Source organism: Lethenteron reissneri, chromosome 69, assembly GCF_015708825.2.
Source record: "Lethenteron reissneri isolate LAM-NWPU_2019-01 chromosome 69, ASM1570882v1, whole genome shotgun sequence".
Lineage (NCBI taxonomy): Eukaryota > Metazoa > Chordata > Hyperoartia > Petromyzontiformes > Petromyzontidae > Lethenteron > Lethenteron reissneri.
In genome coordinates, this window is record NC_083847.1 from 10,229,451 (window position 1) to 10,246,751 (window position 17,301).

Genomic DNA, 17,301 nt, shown 5'->3' on the forward strand with positions numbered 1-17,301 from the left:
GGATCCATCCTCTTTGTTTTTTTTGGTAAAGTCACGTAGGAAAAAATTAAATAAATACAAAATAAACACTAAATTAAATCACGGCTTTCGGGCGCAACACAAGCGTCCGTCTTCAGGTGGGGACAAACACAGCGAAAGAACAATTGCTTAAGTATGCCCCCCCTCCCCGCAGCGAAATAATCCCTCGTCACAGCCATCTCTTAGGCAAATTTTTATTTTAACAAAATATATAGTGTTTATTACAAAAAAAACATTACATATTTAACGTTCAGTAAATTTAAATCATAAGAATGAAAAGCCGTGCTTAAGTTAGCACGGTGTAGGCTCTCATACAAGTCCTGTTCAGTATTAGTGCCATTTCACGCTCTCCACCCTCAGCCAATGAGCGAGCGCTATCATAGTCGACTTGGCGCGGTGTTCGCTCTGCGCCAATGAGCGCTTTCCTCTAAAACCGGGGTGGGGTGGGGGCCGTGGAAGCCAAGTCACAGATTGGACTGCACCACTGGGCGGAAGCTGCAACTCTCATCTTGTCTCCCAGCGCTGCCAAGATCACCATATCAGGGTCGCACCATGCACTGGTGAGTAGACTTTGTTATTTCGAAATTTAGTACCATTAACAGTATTTATAAGTCATGTTTATCATCCATAATATTGTTCCAATAACCCAATTAACCCCTGTGTTGGTCATAGGTGATAAATTACGATGTCGGAAACACATCCGCATAGGGTGTATGCTATAACCCCGTATATAGCCCCCATTCACCAAGCGCTTTCCAGGCACGCATCTCCCGTGCTAAACGGGGTATGCCTGTACCCCCCAGATTAATCTACCCAGCAGATCGATCAATTATATTATAAATCGTCTACTCTAATCACGCTAGATCAGGAGATTAGAAATGGGGTAAACCAATTGTTACACCTTTCTGCCTCCACCTGTGATGGGGTTTTGGACTCTCGGACCTGAGATGGAGGTCTAGGCATTATTAAACTAGAGAGTATGATCCCATCGGTTCATTTGAGGCTGCACGGTGTAAAAAAGAATCCTCGGACGAGGTCACCTGCTATATAGTGTCCGCTTAAGGTGGTGAGGATTCCAGACCCTGTGGGTATGGGCCAGGAGGAGACAAATGCCATATCAAAATATGAGCTAAGAGGGGTGGAATTTCAAGGCACCAAAAAAACCCATTTGGTCGATACCATGCGACTAGAGGCAGCGTGAAGTTTTGAAGATGGTGTGAAAGACCAGTTGAAGGTATAGGTATTGTGAACTTTGCAGAGGGTAAAGTCAGCAATGCGTCACTTCAGAGTGCCACAACATCGCTGCATAACAACTGCGGAGTAATATATACCCAATAAGGGAGAGCCTGAAGAGAGGCAGGGAAGGAGCCCTGCGGTCTTGTAGGAAATGCTCACTCCGACTTGAATCCCTTTCACACATACTTGGACAGTGTCCAGCGGTCCAGAAAGCCAGGAATGCACTCCACAATAAAATGTGACACCTTGGCAGTAGTAGCGGTGGAAATGGGTTGGTCGATCTACAAGAATTCCTATTTGAGAGCTCTCCTATAGCTCCTTGGCTGAAGCCGCATCTGACAAAGTTGCATATTGTTGTCCTTTTCGAGAGCAGGTCATGAAGCTTACCAAAACCAAGAGCATCAATTTTGATGTATTTCCAGTGGGGGAAAGAGGAAGGTGGCTTCTTGGGAACAATGGAGTTCTCACCTCCATTGGATTCACAGGCTCACAAATAACCGCGGCAAAGTTACGCCAAGGGTGCGAGGTAGGGAGAGTTTACAGTACGGGGGCATGGAGGCATCGTCGTTGCTTTTTGCAGATGACGTCCCTTCATTTAGATATAATTTGTGTCAGCCAGGTCGCTTCTGAAAAATTTGTAAATACCAGTGGGCTTTGCCTGGTAGGAAGGGGATGGTTTTGTTGTATTTGTATGTGTTTGGATGATTTGTTTACCTGTCTTGTACTTTGTACTCATATCGTGTTTGTGTGTACTGTGTATTGTTGTTGTAACGTGATGGCCCTCGTGCCCCTACTGGACATCTGTGAAAGAGAGCTTTATAGCTCATCGGATTGCTCCTGCCGTGTAAATAAATGTTCGGATTCTGAGATATGATCGGTACTATGAGCCCTGACCATCCTACAGCATGGAGCACGCACAGCCTCTGACACCAATTGTATACAACTTGCCGTGTAGATAGGTTTCTTGATCCTTACATCCAAGCGGTGTAGATATTTTCACAGCCCATCTATTAATCCAGAGCTATAAGTGACTAGTAGTTCAGATAACTGGTTAGTCATTTGCAATTCATTTCGAGCCGTTGAAGATTTCTTGGTAGCGTCTTTACCCTCCCGATATATTCCTCACTGACTAACTGCTCCCCCGCATGTCTGCGAATCTCCACTGTGCGGTCATAAAGGGCACCTCTCACAAAGGGCTTGACAAATCAAACATACTCCCGATCGCGCACGCTCCCTCTCCCACGTGCATCTTCATGTGATTCTTCAGGGTCGATGATTTCCTGAAGACCCTCTCGCACACGGGGCACTTGTACGGCTTCTCCCCCGTGTGCGTCTTCATGTGGCTCGTCAGAGATGAGCGATGCACGAAGTCCTTCTCGCACACAGAGCACTTGTGTGGCCTCTCTCCCGTGTGGCTCATCACGTGGGTCCTCAGGGCTGCATACTGCTTGAAGTCCTTGCCACACGCCAAGCACTTGTGCGGCCTCTCCCCCGTGTGGTTCATCATGTGAATCTTCAGTTCCGATGGGCGGAAGAACCCTCTCTGGCACACGGAGCAGCGGTGGCTCCACTCCCCCGTATGGCTCTTCACGTGCCTCCTGAGCTGCGTCGACTCATTGAACCCCTTGCCGCACACGGGGCACCGGAGCGGGCTCTCGCCTGTGTGCATCGCCATGTGGCCCCTGATGTCCGAATGGCGCCTGAAGCCCTTGCCGCACACCAGGCATCGGTGCGCCCTCTCACCGGTGTGCGAGGCCGTGTGGTTCTTAAGGTGGGACAGGCGGCCGAAGCCCTTCCCGCACAAGGTGCACACGTGGGGCCTCTCGCCCGTGTGGATCATCGCGTGGGCCTTCAGATCGAACGGGCGCTCGAAGCCCTTCCCGCACACGGTGCACACGTGGGGCCACTTGCCCGTGTGGATCATCTCGTGGTTCCTCAGCTGCGTCTCCTTGGCAAACCCCTTCCCGCACACCGGGCACTTGTGCGGGCTTTCGCCCCTGTGGACCATCATGTGCTTATTGAGGTTGGACACGGTGACAAATGCCCTCTGGCACACGCAGCACTTGTGCGGCCTCTCTCCCGTGTGCCTCATCGTGTGGGACCTGAGTTCCGACGGGCGGACGAAGCTTTTGCCGCACACCGAGCAGCCGTACGATCTCTTTCTGGCGCAGGTTGTCGTTGTCCCGGTGGATTTTTTCGCATGGGAGAGCGTTTCCGGGGCACCATCCATGACCATCCCTGTCACACAAACGTTCAGACAATTGTTGGTTTTTTTCCAACACCGATTTGGCGTCACGCCGTGAGACGGAAGAATCCGTTTGGATGCCCCCCCCCCCTCGCAGAGTTAACATGAGAGAAAGGCCCACGGAAGCAGTTATCACCAAACCACCTTTTGTAGAGCCTTTTAAAATTACCTCTGATCTAGCACGTGGAAAGGAGCACTTTTCCTACCTGCCCTGCCACGTGAGAGTAACGGTTTTATTCCTGATGGTAAAACCAATATTTACTTTACCAGAGATGTAATGTGGCCAAATTAATTGTTGTAGACCCACATTTTAACCCAATGAATTTTTGTTGTTGATGCAGTCATTGGTGAGGGGGCTGTGAACATCAAACTACGACACTTAAACTAAATTAAACCATTTTTTTTATTTTACCAGGTAAGGCCGCAAGAAGTGACCTGCCTATCACAAGTGGAGGGAAAAACCGGAGGACCCGGCTAAAAATCCATGCAACCACAGAGAGAGACAGGCAAACTCCAAATATACAGCAGGCGTCAGTGTCGGGATCAAACCCACAACCTCATGTATATCAGGCGAGGGAGTTAACATTTCTAAGTCACCACAGCACCCCCAAACATACACATAGAGCTCCCCTGTAGACTTATCACTTAAGTCCTCCAAAGCCATCTCCATCTCTCCACCACATCGACAGGTTGGAGAGGCCTCTGTACCAGACCTCACCCCTCACAGCGACCAAGATCCATCGGAATTCCCTCCCCTCCCTCACCGTCACCATTGTCGTCGTCGCCCACCTCCACTTCGATCTCCGCCACGCCTGACGATCCCAAACAGTCCCCCCGCGACTCTCCAGGTCTCACAGATGAACCGTCGCCAACCAGCGGATCTTGAGGGTCGACCTCCACAATGTGCAGGTCCCTTCGTTCGACCTCCCGCGTCTCTCGTTTGACCTCCCGCGGCTCTCGTTTGACCTGAAGTTCTCGGCCATCCACCTCTCCGGTACGCACGTCCGCCCCTTCGGCCAAGAGATGAAACATTGCAGGCGAACAATGAACAGGTTATATACCAATGGAATACCTTTTTTTCTGCCACTATACAAAAAAAAGATGAAAATAAAAAATAAGAAAATAAAAATAACTCTTTTTGGCAATAATAAAATAAAGGATTTGTGTAAAAATGTTCAAACACCGGAGGGATACCTTTTTGCAAGGCATCAAGTCTGCATTAACCATACATACTCGTGTCGATACATGTGTAGTGTAATAGCGCCGTCTGTTGTCCAGCAATGGCAACTGCGGTGGCCGAGCAGTACACACGCCGATGAGCATATACACAGGTGTTGTCGCCAGGGCGGAGGAACTGGGGCAAGGGTCAGGGAGGACCCCATCTGGAAGCCCCTGGAACCCGCTAGTGAGAAGGGAGGCGTGGCCAGGGAAGAGCCAGGCTGTGCCGGGTAGCATAAACGCAGCGGAGAGCGGGAGCTCGTGGCTGCCGGTTCTGGGAAGTGGACTCGTCTCGTCATCGCTGTCGTCTTCGCCACCTTCATCACTGCCGTCTTCGCGAGATATTGTGCGGCTGGATAGTTGTTGGCTTTCTGGGTCGGCGCCGTCGGTGTAACACGGTGAGGATTGTGTCAAGGCTAGGCTAGACGACTTGGGAGAAGCGAGGGCGAATCTGTGAACCTGAAAGTGTTGAATAAAGGTGCCTCCTCAAGAACCTTGTCTCCCGCTCCGCTGACACTACACGTGCAAACATGCTCTGATAATATACGCATTGTCTTTGAAGCTGATTGGTCTACACCAGAGACAGCGAATGCCAACAGGTGAACAGTATCGATTTAAAGCTTTCGTGACTGCAGGGATTCATCTTCTTGGTTCTTTCGGTAAAGTCACGTATAAGGGAAGTAATAAAATAATAAAAATAAAACATAATAAAATAATTCTCACGACGTTTCGGCCACAACGCAAGCAGCCGTCCTCAGGTGAAACCAGGTCTGTCGAGGCGACAGCGTCTGAGTGAAACAGCACACGTGCTTGGAGCATATATATAAGCTCGGTTGGAAGGGGGGGGGGAAAGGGCGCCTTGACAAAAGAATTTGCATATCAAGAGGAATTTAGCATATTTATGGGAAATGCAGGTATGTGATTAGTACTACTTATGTCCGTGCATTATGCAGGATTAGCAGCATCCAAGGGAGGGGATATGGGAAATGCAGGTATGTGATTAGTACTACTTATGTCCGTGAATTATGCAGGATTAGCAGCATCCAAGGGAGGGGTTATGGGAAATGCAGGTATGTGATTAGTGCTACTTTGCCCGTGCATTATGCAGGATTAGCAGCATCACAGGGAGGGGATAGGGGTAGCAGTAATAAAGGGAAGAAGTGTTAATAGTATGTAGCTGCAGTAACTAAAACCACCACGTAAACAACTAAAGTATAAACTACATAGTATCATCATTATACTAAATATACTCTACAATAAGCTGAGTTACTAACAGTAAGTAATACATTACAATTCTACGTCGTAAAAAATATAATATGCTGTCTACAGGTAAGCCACCCATACGGATGCTTACCTAAAACCGGATTCCCACAACCATCCATCCCAGAAGAATTCCCTCATCAAGACTCTATACCATAGAGCCCAATGCATATCCGACCAGGAACACATTGCCAGTGAACTCAAACACGTACGCCAAGCTCTTAAGGCTAATGGTTACTCCGACTACACAATCCGCAAAGCCATCACTCCAACCATCAAGAAGGATCCCGTTGAGGAGCCTTTCACCTTACCCTACATTGCTGGGATCACAAAAAAAATCTCCAAAATCCTGATAAAACACAAGATCCAGGTCCGATTCAACACAGTACATAAAATGCGTGATCTGGTCCCGTATGTAAAAGATGTGGTTCCAGACATACAGTACCCTGGCGTCTACAAACTAAGTTGCCTCTGTGGTAGCAGTTACATTGGAAAAACCAAACGACATGTCTCGGACCGCATCCGTGAACATAAAGCAGACTTAAAACACGGTAGGACAAACACCTCAGCCGTGGCAGATCACTGTTACAATTCAGTGGGCTCACATGATATGACTTCTCCAAGACAGAGGTTCTCTGCAAGCCATCTGGCTACCATGAGATATTCGTTCATGAGGCGATCCACATATACAAACACAGAGACAATTTCAACCGAGAAGATGGATTCTGGCTTAGCAATCATTGGAAGGACGTAATAAACCATTTCGGATCTTAACTGATTGTGTTCACGTTTACGGTGACTTTCAGACCGCGTTCCACTCACTGGCATTGTATTCTCCGCAGGGAATGGATTCTTTGCTCCGCTGCATTGACATATTTTGTTTCTTCCTCTTAGTATCTTTCACACGACGGTCAACGGTACAATGTATAATAACAAATAGTATAAAAATGTATATGCTTAATACAATGTACAAAGTAATATATAGTATCGTAATTGTATAGTGAATATACAGCAGTGTGATATACATTAGGGTGGGTAGAATAATACATAGTGTAATATTACAATGGATAAGGTGGTTTATAGCAATACAGTATGTAATTTAATGTTGGGTTTGTCTATGGCAGTATATAGTACGGTGTAGACTCGTGTGATGTAAGAGAATAACGTTTAGATGGAAGCATATTATATTTTTTACGACGTAGAATTGTAATGTATTACTTACTGTTAGTAACTCAGCTTATTGTAAAGTATATTTAGTATAATGATGCTACTATGTAGTTTATACTTTAGTTGTTTACGTGGTGGTTTTAGTTACTGCAGCTACATACTATTAACACTTCTTCCCTTTTATTAATGCTACCCCTATCCCCTCCCTGTGATGCTGCTAATCCTGCATAATGCACGGGCAAAGTAGCACTAATCACATACCTGCATTTCCCATATCCCCTCCCTTGGATGCTGCTAATCCTGCATAATGCACGGACATAAGTAGTACTAATCACATACCTGCATTTCCCATAAATATGCTAAATTCCTCTTGATATGCAAATTATTTTGTCAAGGTGCCCTTCCCCCCCCCCCTTCCAACCGAGCTTATATATATGCTCCAAGCACGTGTGCTGTTTCATTCAGACGCTGTCGCCTCGACAGACCTGGTTTCACCTGAGGACGGCTGCTTGCGTTGTGGCCGAAACGTCGTGAGAATTATTTTATTATGTTTTATTTTTATTATTTTATTACTTCCCTTCTACGTGACTTTACCAAAAGAACCAAGAAGAGGTGAACAGTACAAAGACAAAGCAAGTAGGAGAACACATATTGCTCAGCTGGAACAGTTTTATCTATAGGATACCTTTTTTGCCAGTATCCAAAAATCCAAAATTAAAACCTATTCTTATTTTTCATCACAATCAACAGATTCACGAGCACGGACACTCGTTGCACGTAACGTTGTGGGTTTACTTTCCAACACACGACAACCGGTTAGTGCTGTACTAGTGTAATAAAGGACTCTTAGGCGATGTAGCTCTCCTATGTCCTTTATTGGGTTCTTGTCTCGCACCCCGCGATGTCCCCGGTCGGACCCGCACCTCTTCCGTCGCGTGCCCCCGCACGCCGTTCGAGTCCTCCGCTCTCTCTGCAGTCACACCGCTGCCCGTGTGCCCCGCACACTCTGCAGCCACCCCGCTGCTCCGTGTGACTCCGCACACTCTGCAGCCACTCCGCTGCTCCACGTACATCGCTGGCCGACGGTGCCGTGACTCCGACCACGTGGCAATTGGTGCCACTCCTCCGCCAGCATCCCGCGTGGCTTCTCCTATCTTCACTCTCTCTTCACTCTCTCTCAACTCCCGATCCCCTTCCGGTTCTCACCCTATATCCTCCTTCTCACGTGACCCTGACTCCGCCCCCACTCACCCCGACGACCAGGCTCCACCTCCCCTATACTCCGGCCCGCGTGAGTGGTGCGGAGGCAGCGCCCACCCTGTCCTTGCTCGCATTACACTAGTAACAAATTGGCCTCGTTTTGTTTCTGTGACAAACCCCTTACTGATTGGCTGTGTCGGGTGATGGTGAGTTTAACGACACATTTATATTTACGTGATCTAACCCAACAACGAAAAAATAAACCCCTGTCATGGATGCCACTGTGATGTGAGCCTTGACCAGAAGGCCGTCACCCCTCCGGTTGACGTGTCCTCCTCAAAATCCACCTACTGCTGCTCTTCTTCTTAAATGTCATCTAATTCTCTCAACCCATGAAGAGATGGAAGAACAACAACAGCGCACAAAGCGTACGCAAGAGATGCATACTCGGAAGTTTTACTGAGAGACAACCGAGTCTCATGTCACCGTGATTATACCCTTTCCCATTCAAATGACATACGTGTACGTACGTGTACTTCATCAGTTTTTCTTCCGATTCCCTTCCGATGACTTACATACGTATACGTCCACGTACATCGTGACGTACATCATTGGTTTTTCTTCCAAACGTGGATGACGTGTGTACACGTATGTCATGATGTACACGTATGTCATGACATACACGGAATCGTACACGGAATCGGAAGAAAAACCGATGTATGTGTACGTACGTGTGTGTACACACGTGTATATACGTGTACATCACTACGTACGAGTACGTCATGAAAACAGAGCCGGAAGAAAATCGAAAAGTGAAATAACTTTTATCGGTACCGAGGCTCCCGCCGACAAGGCCACACAGGAGGGTTGTGATGTGGCACAGCTTTTGGCGCCATCTGCCGTAGAGTGGCGGCGGTCGTGCTGCTACGGTGATCTGCGGTGAGTAAACAACTTCTGTAAAATTGCACAACGGCACTCCTAGTACTATGCCTCTCTCTAAATGTAGACGTGTGTGTTTGTTGAACTTCTTTCGCACCACCGTACACGTAGTCAACCGTGCTATTCGAAGGTGCGGGGGACAACAAAACTAAATGCACAAACCACAAGCAGTTCTAAAGAAGTTAGTTTTCAATGTTAGCATAGTGGTGTAGTGTATATTAGTGTAGTGTATACTAGTGGAGTGTATGGTGTAGTATATAGAAGTGTAGTATTTAGGAGTGGTGTGTAGTAGTGTATCGGGTAGTAGTGTCGTATATAGTAGTCTATAGTAGTGGTGTGTAGAAGGGTAGTGTGTAGTAGGGTCAAGGATGGTGTGTAGTAGTGTAGTATATAGTAGTGTCGTGTGTAGTATTGTAGTGTCTAAATCTTGACTTAAAGCTTTTGTGACTGCAGGAATTCATACTCTTTAGCAAAACTGCTGTATTTTTTCACCTGATGATTGCTTGTGTTGCGATCGAAACGTCGTGATATTTTTTATTTTTTATAATTTTTCTATCTATGTGGCTTTACCGACAGACTTAAATAGTGTAGTGTGTAGTAGTGTAGTGTATAGTAGTATAGTCTGCAGCAGTGTAGTGTGTAGTGTATAGGGAAGTAGTGTAGTATATAGTAGTGTATAATATTGTAGTGTGTAGTCGTGTATATGGTGGTGAACGGGGACAACCCACCCACTCCACCGCACTAACCCACCCACCCAACTCACTCACCCTGCGACTTGCAGCCGCCTCGGAAACGGGGAAAAAGACGGAGCGGGGGAAGGGGGTGTTAAGACAAACATTTAATTCGATCTGTCAACAAGTGGGCTCACAGGGCACATGGGCGGTCTCTGCTGGGGTGGGGGAGACAAATTCTCACCGTGGTCGTCGTCGTCGCCGCCGCTCTCCTCCCCCTGCGTCTCCACTTTCACTGCCAGCCAGATCCTACTGCCAGCCTCTCCGTCGTCGTCATCGTCTTCTTCTCGTTTAATGAATGACTCCATGGGCGGAAAAGGGGGCTCCTGCTGCTCACCGATATGGCAGAGCGAGGGAATAAATAGCAAATCTTGACTTATAGCTTTCGTGACTGCAGAAATTAATATTCTTTGGGTCTTTCGGTAAAGTGACGTAGATAGGTTCAAAGAAAATAACAAAAAACTACGACGTTTCGATCGCAACACAAGCGGTCGTCATCAAGAAAAGGGGGTTATAGCCTCTAAAGGCAAACTGTTTATAAAGGTTTGAAATGGGCGTAGCCCAAATGTCAGCAGCATGGGTGGGGAAGCTAATGTTAATGTAAGTGATGGTACTCGTAGAGGGCAACGACGGCCCTGGTGGTGGGTTTCCACTAATTAAAGGGCTGCCAAGTAATCATTGCACCTCGCTTTACACACTCACACTGTTGACGGTGGAGGTTGCTGCTAGAGGTGATGGCACTCAGAAGGCCACGACGGCACTCGCAGTGGGCTTCCACCAATAAAGGGCTACTGCTAGTGGTGATCGTAGCAGTGGGCAGTGATGGTCCCGGTGGGGGGCTTCCACCAATTAAAGGGCTGCCAGATCTAGAATGGAAACATTATAGCCAGTTATGACTTCAACTGGTTGATAACGTCCTTCCAGTAATTACTGAGTTTGTACCCATCTTCTCGGTTGAAATTGTGTCTATGTCTGTATATATGGATGGCTTCATGAACGAATCTTTGTTGATAGCCAGTGGGTTTGCAAAGTACCTTCGTCTTAGAGAAACATTTTGTGCGAGCCCACCGCATTAAAACAATGATCAGCCACGGCCGAGGTATTGGTCCTATCGTGTTTCAGATCTGCCTTATGTTCACGCACATGGTCCGAGACATGTCACTTAGTTTCCCCAATTTTAACTACTGCCGCAGACACAGCTCCGTTTGTAGACGCCGGGGTATTGCATATCAGGGATCACATTCTTCACTGATGGGATAAGATCACTAATTTTATGTACCGTGATGAATGAACCTGGATCTTGTGTTTGCTCATGATTTTGGAAATCTTTTTGGTGACCCCTGCCATGCATGGCAAGGTGATGGTTTTGATTGGGTCCTCAAATGGTTCTTTCTCAACGGCTGGGGCAATAGCTTTACGAATGGTGTAGCCAGATCCACACATTAAAAAGTTAGATGTTGACAAGATTGCTATCAATCAGAGCAACGGTCTAATTTCCGAGAGCCTAAAATCAGTTCTAGCTCAAGGGTTGAACTTCACAGTCACCCCTAAACACATCCCAGTGGATGATATAATTGCCCAGGTCGATGTAGCCCTTTAAGGGTTTTGGACACATTACTGCAGCCATGGTGAGATGGGAAATTGCTGCAAGCCTCAAAAATGCTAAGACGCCTATCAGCAACATCAGTAAGGATGTGCGCTGTGAGCTTTCTCAATTAAAAAAGAGAGATGACATCGTCATCCTCTCAGCTGACAAAGGCAATACCACAGTCATCATGGACAAAAGCACATACAATAACAAAATTCAGGACCTACTTAATGATGGTATCTATACAAAAATTCAAAGAATCCACCAACAGCCTCATTACAAAAACCAACAATATCATCACTGATTCCACATGTATAATCGAACCAACCAAGCGGTTTTCCTTAAAACCCTATGCTGCTTGACCACCCAAATTGTATGGCTTACCAGAAATCCATAAAGAGTTTGTACCCATCTTGTCCTATCGTCTCCACCATTGACTCTCCCACCTACAAACTGGTCCAACATGGACTGAACCCTGATGTCCCTGCGCTGGTTAGGCACTGCCTCACGAACACGTACTTCACCTGGAATGACACCTTCTACAAACAAAATTAGGGTACCCCTATGGGTTCCCCATTGTCAACAGTGATAGTCAATGTTTTCATGGAAAAATTTGAAACAGACGCCATCCAGACATCCACCCTGCGTCCTTCCCTGTCGAAGAGATACGTGGATGATACTTTCGTCATTTGGCCACATGGCCTCCCAGCATTGAGCCAATTTCTAGACCACATCAACTCCATACACCCATCCATCAAATTCACCATGGAAGTGGAGAAGGCTCGCAAGCTACCAATCCTGAATATTCTGTTTGAGAGGAGGCCCAATGGCTCTTTGGGACATTCTGTCTACAGGAAGGCCACCCACACAGATTCCTACCTGAAGCCCGATTCCCACCACCATCCGGCACAAAATAATTCCCTCATCAAAACACTATACCATAGGGCCCACTGCATCTCTGACCAACACCACCTGGTCAGTGAATTGGAACATGTACATCTGGCTCTAAGGATGAACGGATACTTGGACCGTGCTATCCGCCAGGCTGTTTCTCCCACCGTGGAGAATCAACCCCCTGAGACTCCGATCAAAATCATTACATTGCCATACATAGCAGGCATCACCAAAAAGATTTCCCAAATTCTAGACAAACACAACATCCAGGTCCGATTCAGTACAGTACACAAGATCCGTGATCTGATCCCATCCGTAAAGGATGTCATTCCTGACTTACAGTACCCTGGTGTCTACAAACTGAGTTGCACCTGTGGTGATTGTTATATCGGGGAAACGAAACGACATGTATCTGACCGCATTCGCGAGCACAAGTCGGATTTAAAACACGGAAGGACAAATTATTCGGCCGTAGCTGACCATTGTTACAACACGGCGGGTTCTCATGACATTGTGTTCTCCGATACCAAGGTACTCTGCAAGCCTCCTGGATACTACCAAAGATTTGTCCATGAAGGCATCCAGATATATAAACGTAGACATAACTTCAACCGAGAGGATGGATTCAAATTGAGCAACCATTGGAAGGATGTAATTAACCAAGTAAAACTTTAGCTGCTTCATAGTTTTACAGTCATATCCATATTTCCATTCATTTACTCCCAGATTTATACACTATCATCACTCAGAAATGTGACAAACAGTGTTTTAATAGTGCCCCAATACTCCCCCCCTCCCCCCCCATAGCATTATGCCCAGGAGCCCAGGAACCTCTATAGTATACGTATAGTGTAGTGGATAGTGTTTTGTATAGTAGTGTATAGTATAGTGTATTCTGTGATGTATAGTAGTATATTGTGTAGTTTATACCAGTGTATATTGTAGTGTATAGTAGTGTATTAGTGTATTGTGTAGTGTATTCTATAGTATCTAGTGTAGTGTATTGTGGAGTGTATACCAGTGCATAGTGTAGTGTATTATAGTATAGTGGATAGGAGTCTATAGTAGTGTTTCGGGTATAGTTGTGTATTATAGTGTTCAGTATTGTGCAGCAAAGTTTATAATAGTGTATTGCGTAGTTTATAGCAGTGTATAGTGTAGGGTATAATAGTAGAGCGTAGAATCGTGTAGTGTATAGTAGTGTATAGCAGCGTATGGTGGACTGTTTAATAGTGTCGTGTACAGTAGTCTATAGTATCGTAGTATAGAGTGTAGTGTAGAGTATAGTAGTGTATTGTGGATAATAGTGTAATGTATAGCAGTCTATAGTAGTGCAGTGTATTGTAGAGTGTAGAGTATAGTAGTGTAGTGTATTGGTGATTTAATTTAGCTGTTTTCATTTCCTAATAGCTTTCGTATTAACCCCCCCCTCTCCTGCATAATGAATAGATGTTATCAATCGGCTTAACTCAGCATAGCACTTGCCGCCCCCACCCCTCACAGCAACCCCAACCCCCCCTCCCCCTACCTTGGCTCCTCCCCCCCCTTCGTACCCTATATAGTCATGTTTCTCTATTAGCTCTCTTCACTTATTACAGTGATTTTGGCTGTAACAGTTCCTCCTGAAGACGGAAGCTTGTGTTGCCTCCGAAACATCGTTATTTAATTTAGTTGTTTTTTCATTATTTTTACCAACGTGACTTTACCGAAAAAACCAAAGAGTAGGACGTTATCCAGTTTTAGTCATAAAAACCTAATCAACCAGGTAGGGTGTTGACTATTATGTTAACCGACTCTGTGTTGTATTGCATTATATTCCTAAGTTTACTAGGTTTGTTTTTTTCTCATTCATTTTTACCCGATGATTGCTTGTGTTGCAATCGAAACGTCGTATTCTATTATTTAATTTATTTTCTTTCTACGTGACTTTACCGAAAGAACCAAAAAGTAACTGGCTATGTTTCCATATTAGACCTGGCAACCCTTTAATTGGGACCATCACTGCCCAATACTACAATCACCACTAATCGTTGCCCTCTATAAGTACCAACACATTTACATTAGCTGCCCCACCCATGCTGATGATACTTGGGCAACGCCAATTTTTAAACCTTTATAAACAGTTTGCCTTTAGAGGCTAATCCTCTTTTTTCTGATGACCGCTTGTCTTGCGATCGAAACGTCGTAGTTTTTTGTTATTTTATTTGATCCTATCTACGTCACTTTACCGAAAGACCCAAAACATAATAAACTGCAAATCACATTTGCATTCCACAACATAGGTGTTTTTTGCGATCGATTTAAAACTATTTTTTTTGTATTTTACCAGTCAAGGCCCCACGGAACTACGGAGCTCTTTTGTCAGAAGCGACCTCGGTCATCGCAAATGACAGCTCAACAAAGTGGCTCATGACGTCGAAATTAATAGCAGCAAAGTTAATTCTACACCCATACTCATATAGAATCATCGAAACCCATACTCGTATAATAGAACCATTGAGACCATACTCACGTAGAACCATCGAGACCCATACTCATGTAGAACCAGAGACCCACAGAGATTCATACTCACCGAGACCCAAACAAATTTTTATTTTATTTTACCAGGTGCCAACGAAGCTCTTTGTCAGAAGCGACAGAGCAATCACAAATGATAACCCAACCAAGTGGGCTGATATCATCATCGAGTGGAAATTTACAGCAAGAGCTAACAACTCTAAACACGTGGTGATGTTGATTCTAAATGTGGAGGGGAAAAACCGGAGGACCCGGAAAAAAACATCCACGTGGCCACGGGAAGAGAGACGCAGACTCCAATATACAGCAGCAGGCATCAGGGTCGGGATCTAACCCACGACCTCCTGTATACCAGGCGAGGTAGTTAACATTGCCTAGCCACCGTGGGGTCACCAAATAACACACATCTCTCAGTGCAGAATTATTATAAACACTCTATTTTCATTTCAAGATCATCTTGCTTTTAGTCAATCTATAAAACTAAACTTGATTTCATGAGGTAAGGCCCACTCAGCTGTGTAGTTCTTTTTTCAGAAGCGACCTGGCCACAAATGACAGCTCAACGAAGTGGCTCACACGCAAACTCCAAATACACAGCAGCAGGCGTCTGGAACACGATCTAACCCACGACCTCCTGTACACCAGGTGAGGTAGTGAACAGCTGCACCGGCACCCCTCGAGTGACGATGCTGAGCTGTTACAATGTTTGTCTGCAGCTCGATTTGTGTTGTAGCAGGCAAGGGCCCACCTTGGTCGGAGCTGCTGTAGTCGGCGATGGCCCCAGGGTCGCCTCTCACAACAGAGAGGAGGCTGCACAACAGCTAAGTAGGGGGCCTTGCACCCGGTAACACAACAACACACAATAGTTTAGTTGAAGGAGCAGGAAGAGCAATGGAAGAAGGCGCAGCAGAGGAGGGGGGGGAGCAGGCGAAGGAGCGCCAGGAGGAGCAGCAGCAGCAGAGCGAGAGGCTCCGGCCTCGTGAGCTCCACAGGGAGAGGCCCGACCTGGCGCAGCAGGACGAGCAGCAGCAGGAGGCGGAGTCGATGAGGAAGCAAGCGACGGGTGGGGGCCCCGGAACCAGCATAGCGGAGTGGAGGGGTGTGGGCCCCGGAACCAGCATAGCGAAGTGGAGGGGTAGGGGCCCCGGAACCAGCATAGCGGTGTGGAGGGTGGGGGCCCCTGAACCTGCATAGCGGTGTGGAGGGTGGGGGCCCCGGAACCTGCGAATTGGAGGGTTGGGGCCCAGGAACCAGCATTGCACCCCGTGGTATTGGTGGGTGGGGGTGCCGAAGCGAGGCGCGGGAGGCGAGATGGAGGATGAGAAGCGTCACTTAAATGATAAGGCTTTGACGGTGGCTAGCGAGATGTTAACTACCTCGCCTGGTCTGCAGGAGGTCGTGGGTTCGATGCCCACGACCGGGTCCTCCGGTTTTTATTACACGCTTTTATTTAACTCACTCTGTCTGTTGTATCCTCAAATCTTGTAACTCAATGTTTACCCACTTCCCAATGTCGTATCGACTGCAAACTTGGTATACGTATGTCATACTGATCACAAGACTATATTCTATCATTAACAATACATATTTGAAGCAATCTTTTTTATATCTTATGTTTCGGCTTGGGTCTTATTGTCCACGCTCAATTCACGTTGGCTATAAACCACGACCCCTTACGTTATGGAGAGTCGGGACCCGGGGTCGGGAGAATTAGTACCAGGCTAGGGGGGGCTACTTCACCAGGTCGGTGCTGAGGGAAGAGCACGAATAGCCTGGGAAGCGCTAGGGACCTCCCCAGTACTTTTCCTCTGGGGAGATTCTACGTTTCCAACTGTTAGGCGTAAGCCCTTATAAGTTGCCGGCATTAGCCTTTAATAAATCCTGACATTCCGCCCCTACTAAAGAACTGCGTCTTCTGTTGCACCTCAACACATTTACGCCTGATGATAAGTCCACTTCGTTGAGCTACCGTGTGTGATGGCCAGGTCACTTCTAACAAAGAGCTACTCTATAGCTCAGTGGGTCCTTACCTTGATTTGAAGCTTTCGTGACTGCAGGAATCCATACTCTTTGGTTCTTTCGGTAAAGTCACGTAGGTAGAAAAATAAAATACAAAAAAATAATATATAATTTTTATGTATTATGTTTTATTTTATGTTTCTACCTACGTGACGTTACCGAAAGAACCAAAGAGTATGAGTCCTTACCTGGTAAAATAAAAATAAAATGAGTTTCAATTTCTCACGAGCGTGCTCAATTCAAGAAATATATGAACACTTTTCTAATGG

At 46.4% G+C, this 17,301-nt stretch overlaps 1 protein-coding gene across 1 annotated transcript; it reads right to left on the bottom strand.

Moving 5' to 3' along the window:
• Nucleotides 1-259: 259 nt before the first annotated feature.
• On the bottom strand, nt 260-16,034 carry LOC133360840 (zinc finger protein 226-like). The gene is made up of 4 exons (XM_061579735.1): nt 16,019-16,034; nt 10,199-10,343; nt 4,264-4,509; nt 260-3,492 (listed from the first exon to the last, which is right to left on the bottom strand). The coding sequence occupies exons 2-4, from the start codon at nt 10,320-10,322 to the stop codon at nt 2,441-2,443; spliced, it is 1,422 nt and encodes a 473-aa protein (XP_061435719.1). The 5' UTR covers nt 10,323-10,343; nt 16,019-16,034; the 3' UTR covers nt 260-2,440.
• Between the last annotated feature and the right edge of the window lie 1,267 nt (nt 16,035-17,301).

Excerpts from the sequence above, each read along its gene's own strand:
- LOC133360840 (XM_061579735.1), bottom strand. The coding sequence starts at position 10,322 with ATGGAGTCATTCATTAAACGAGAAGAAGACGATGACGACGACGGAGAG. Across the intron at positions 4,510-10,198 it reads CGGCGACGACGACGACCACG|GGGCGGACGTGCGTACCGGA; the intron begins GTGAGAATTTGT and ends TCTTGGCCGAAG. Across the intron at positions 3,493-4,263 it reads CGACGACGACAATGGTGACG|GGATGGTCATGGATGGTGCC; the intron begins GTGAGGGAGGGG and ends TTTGTGTGACAG.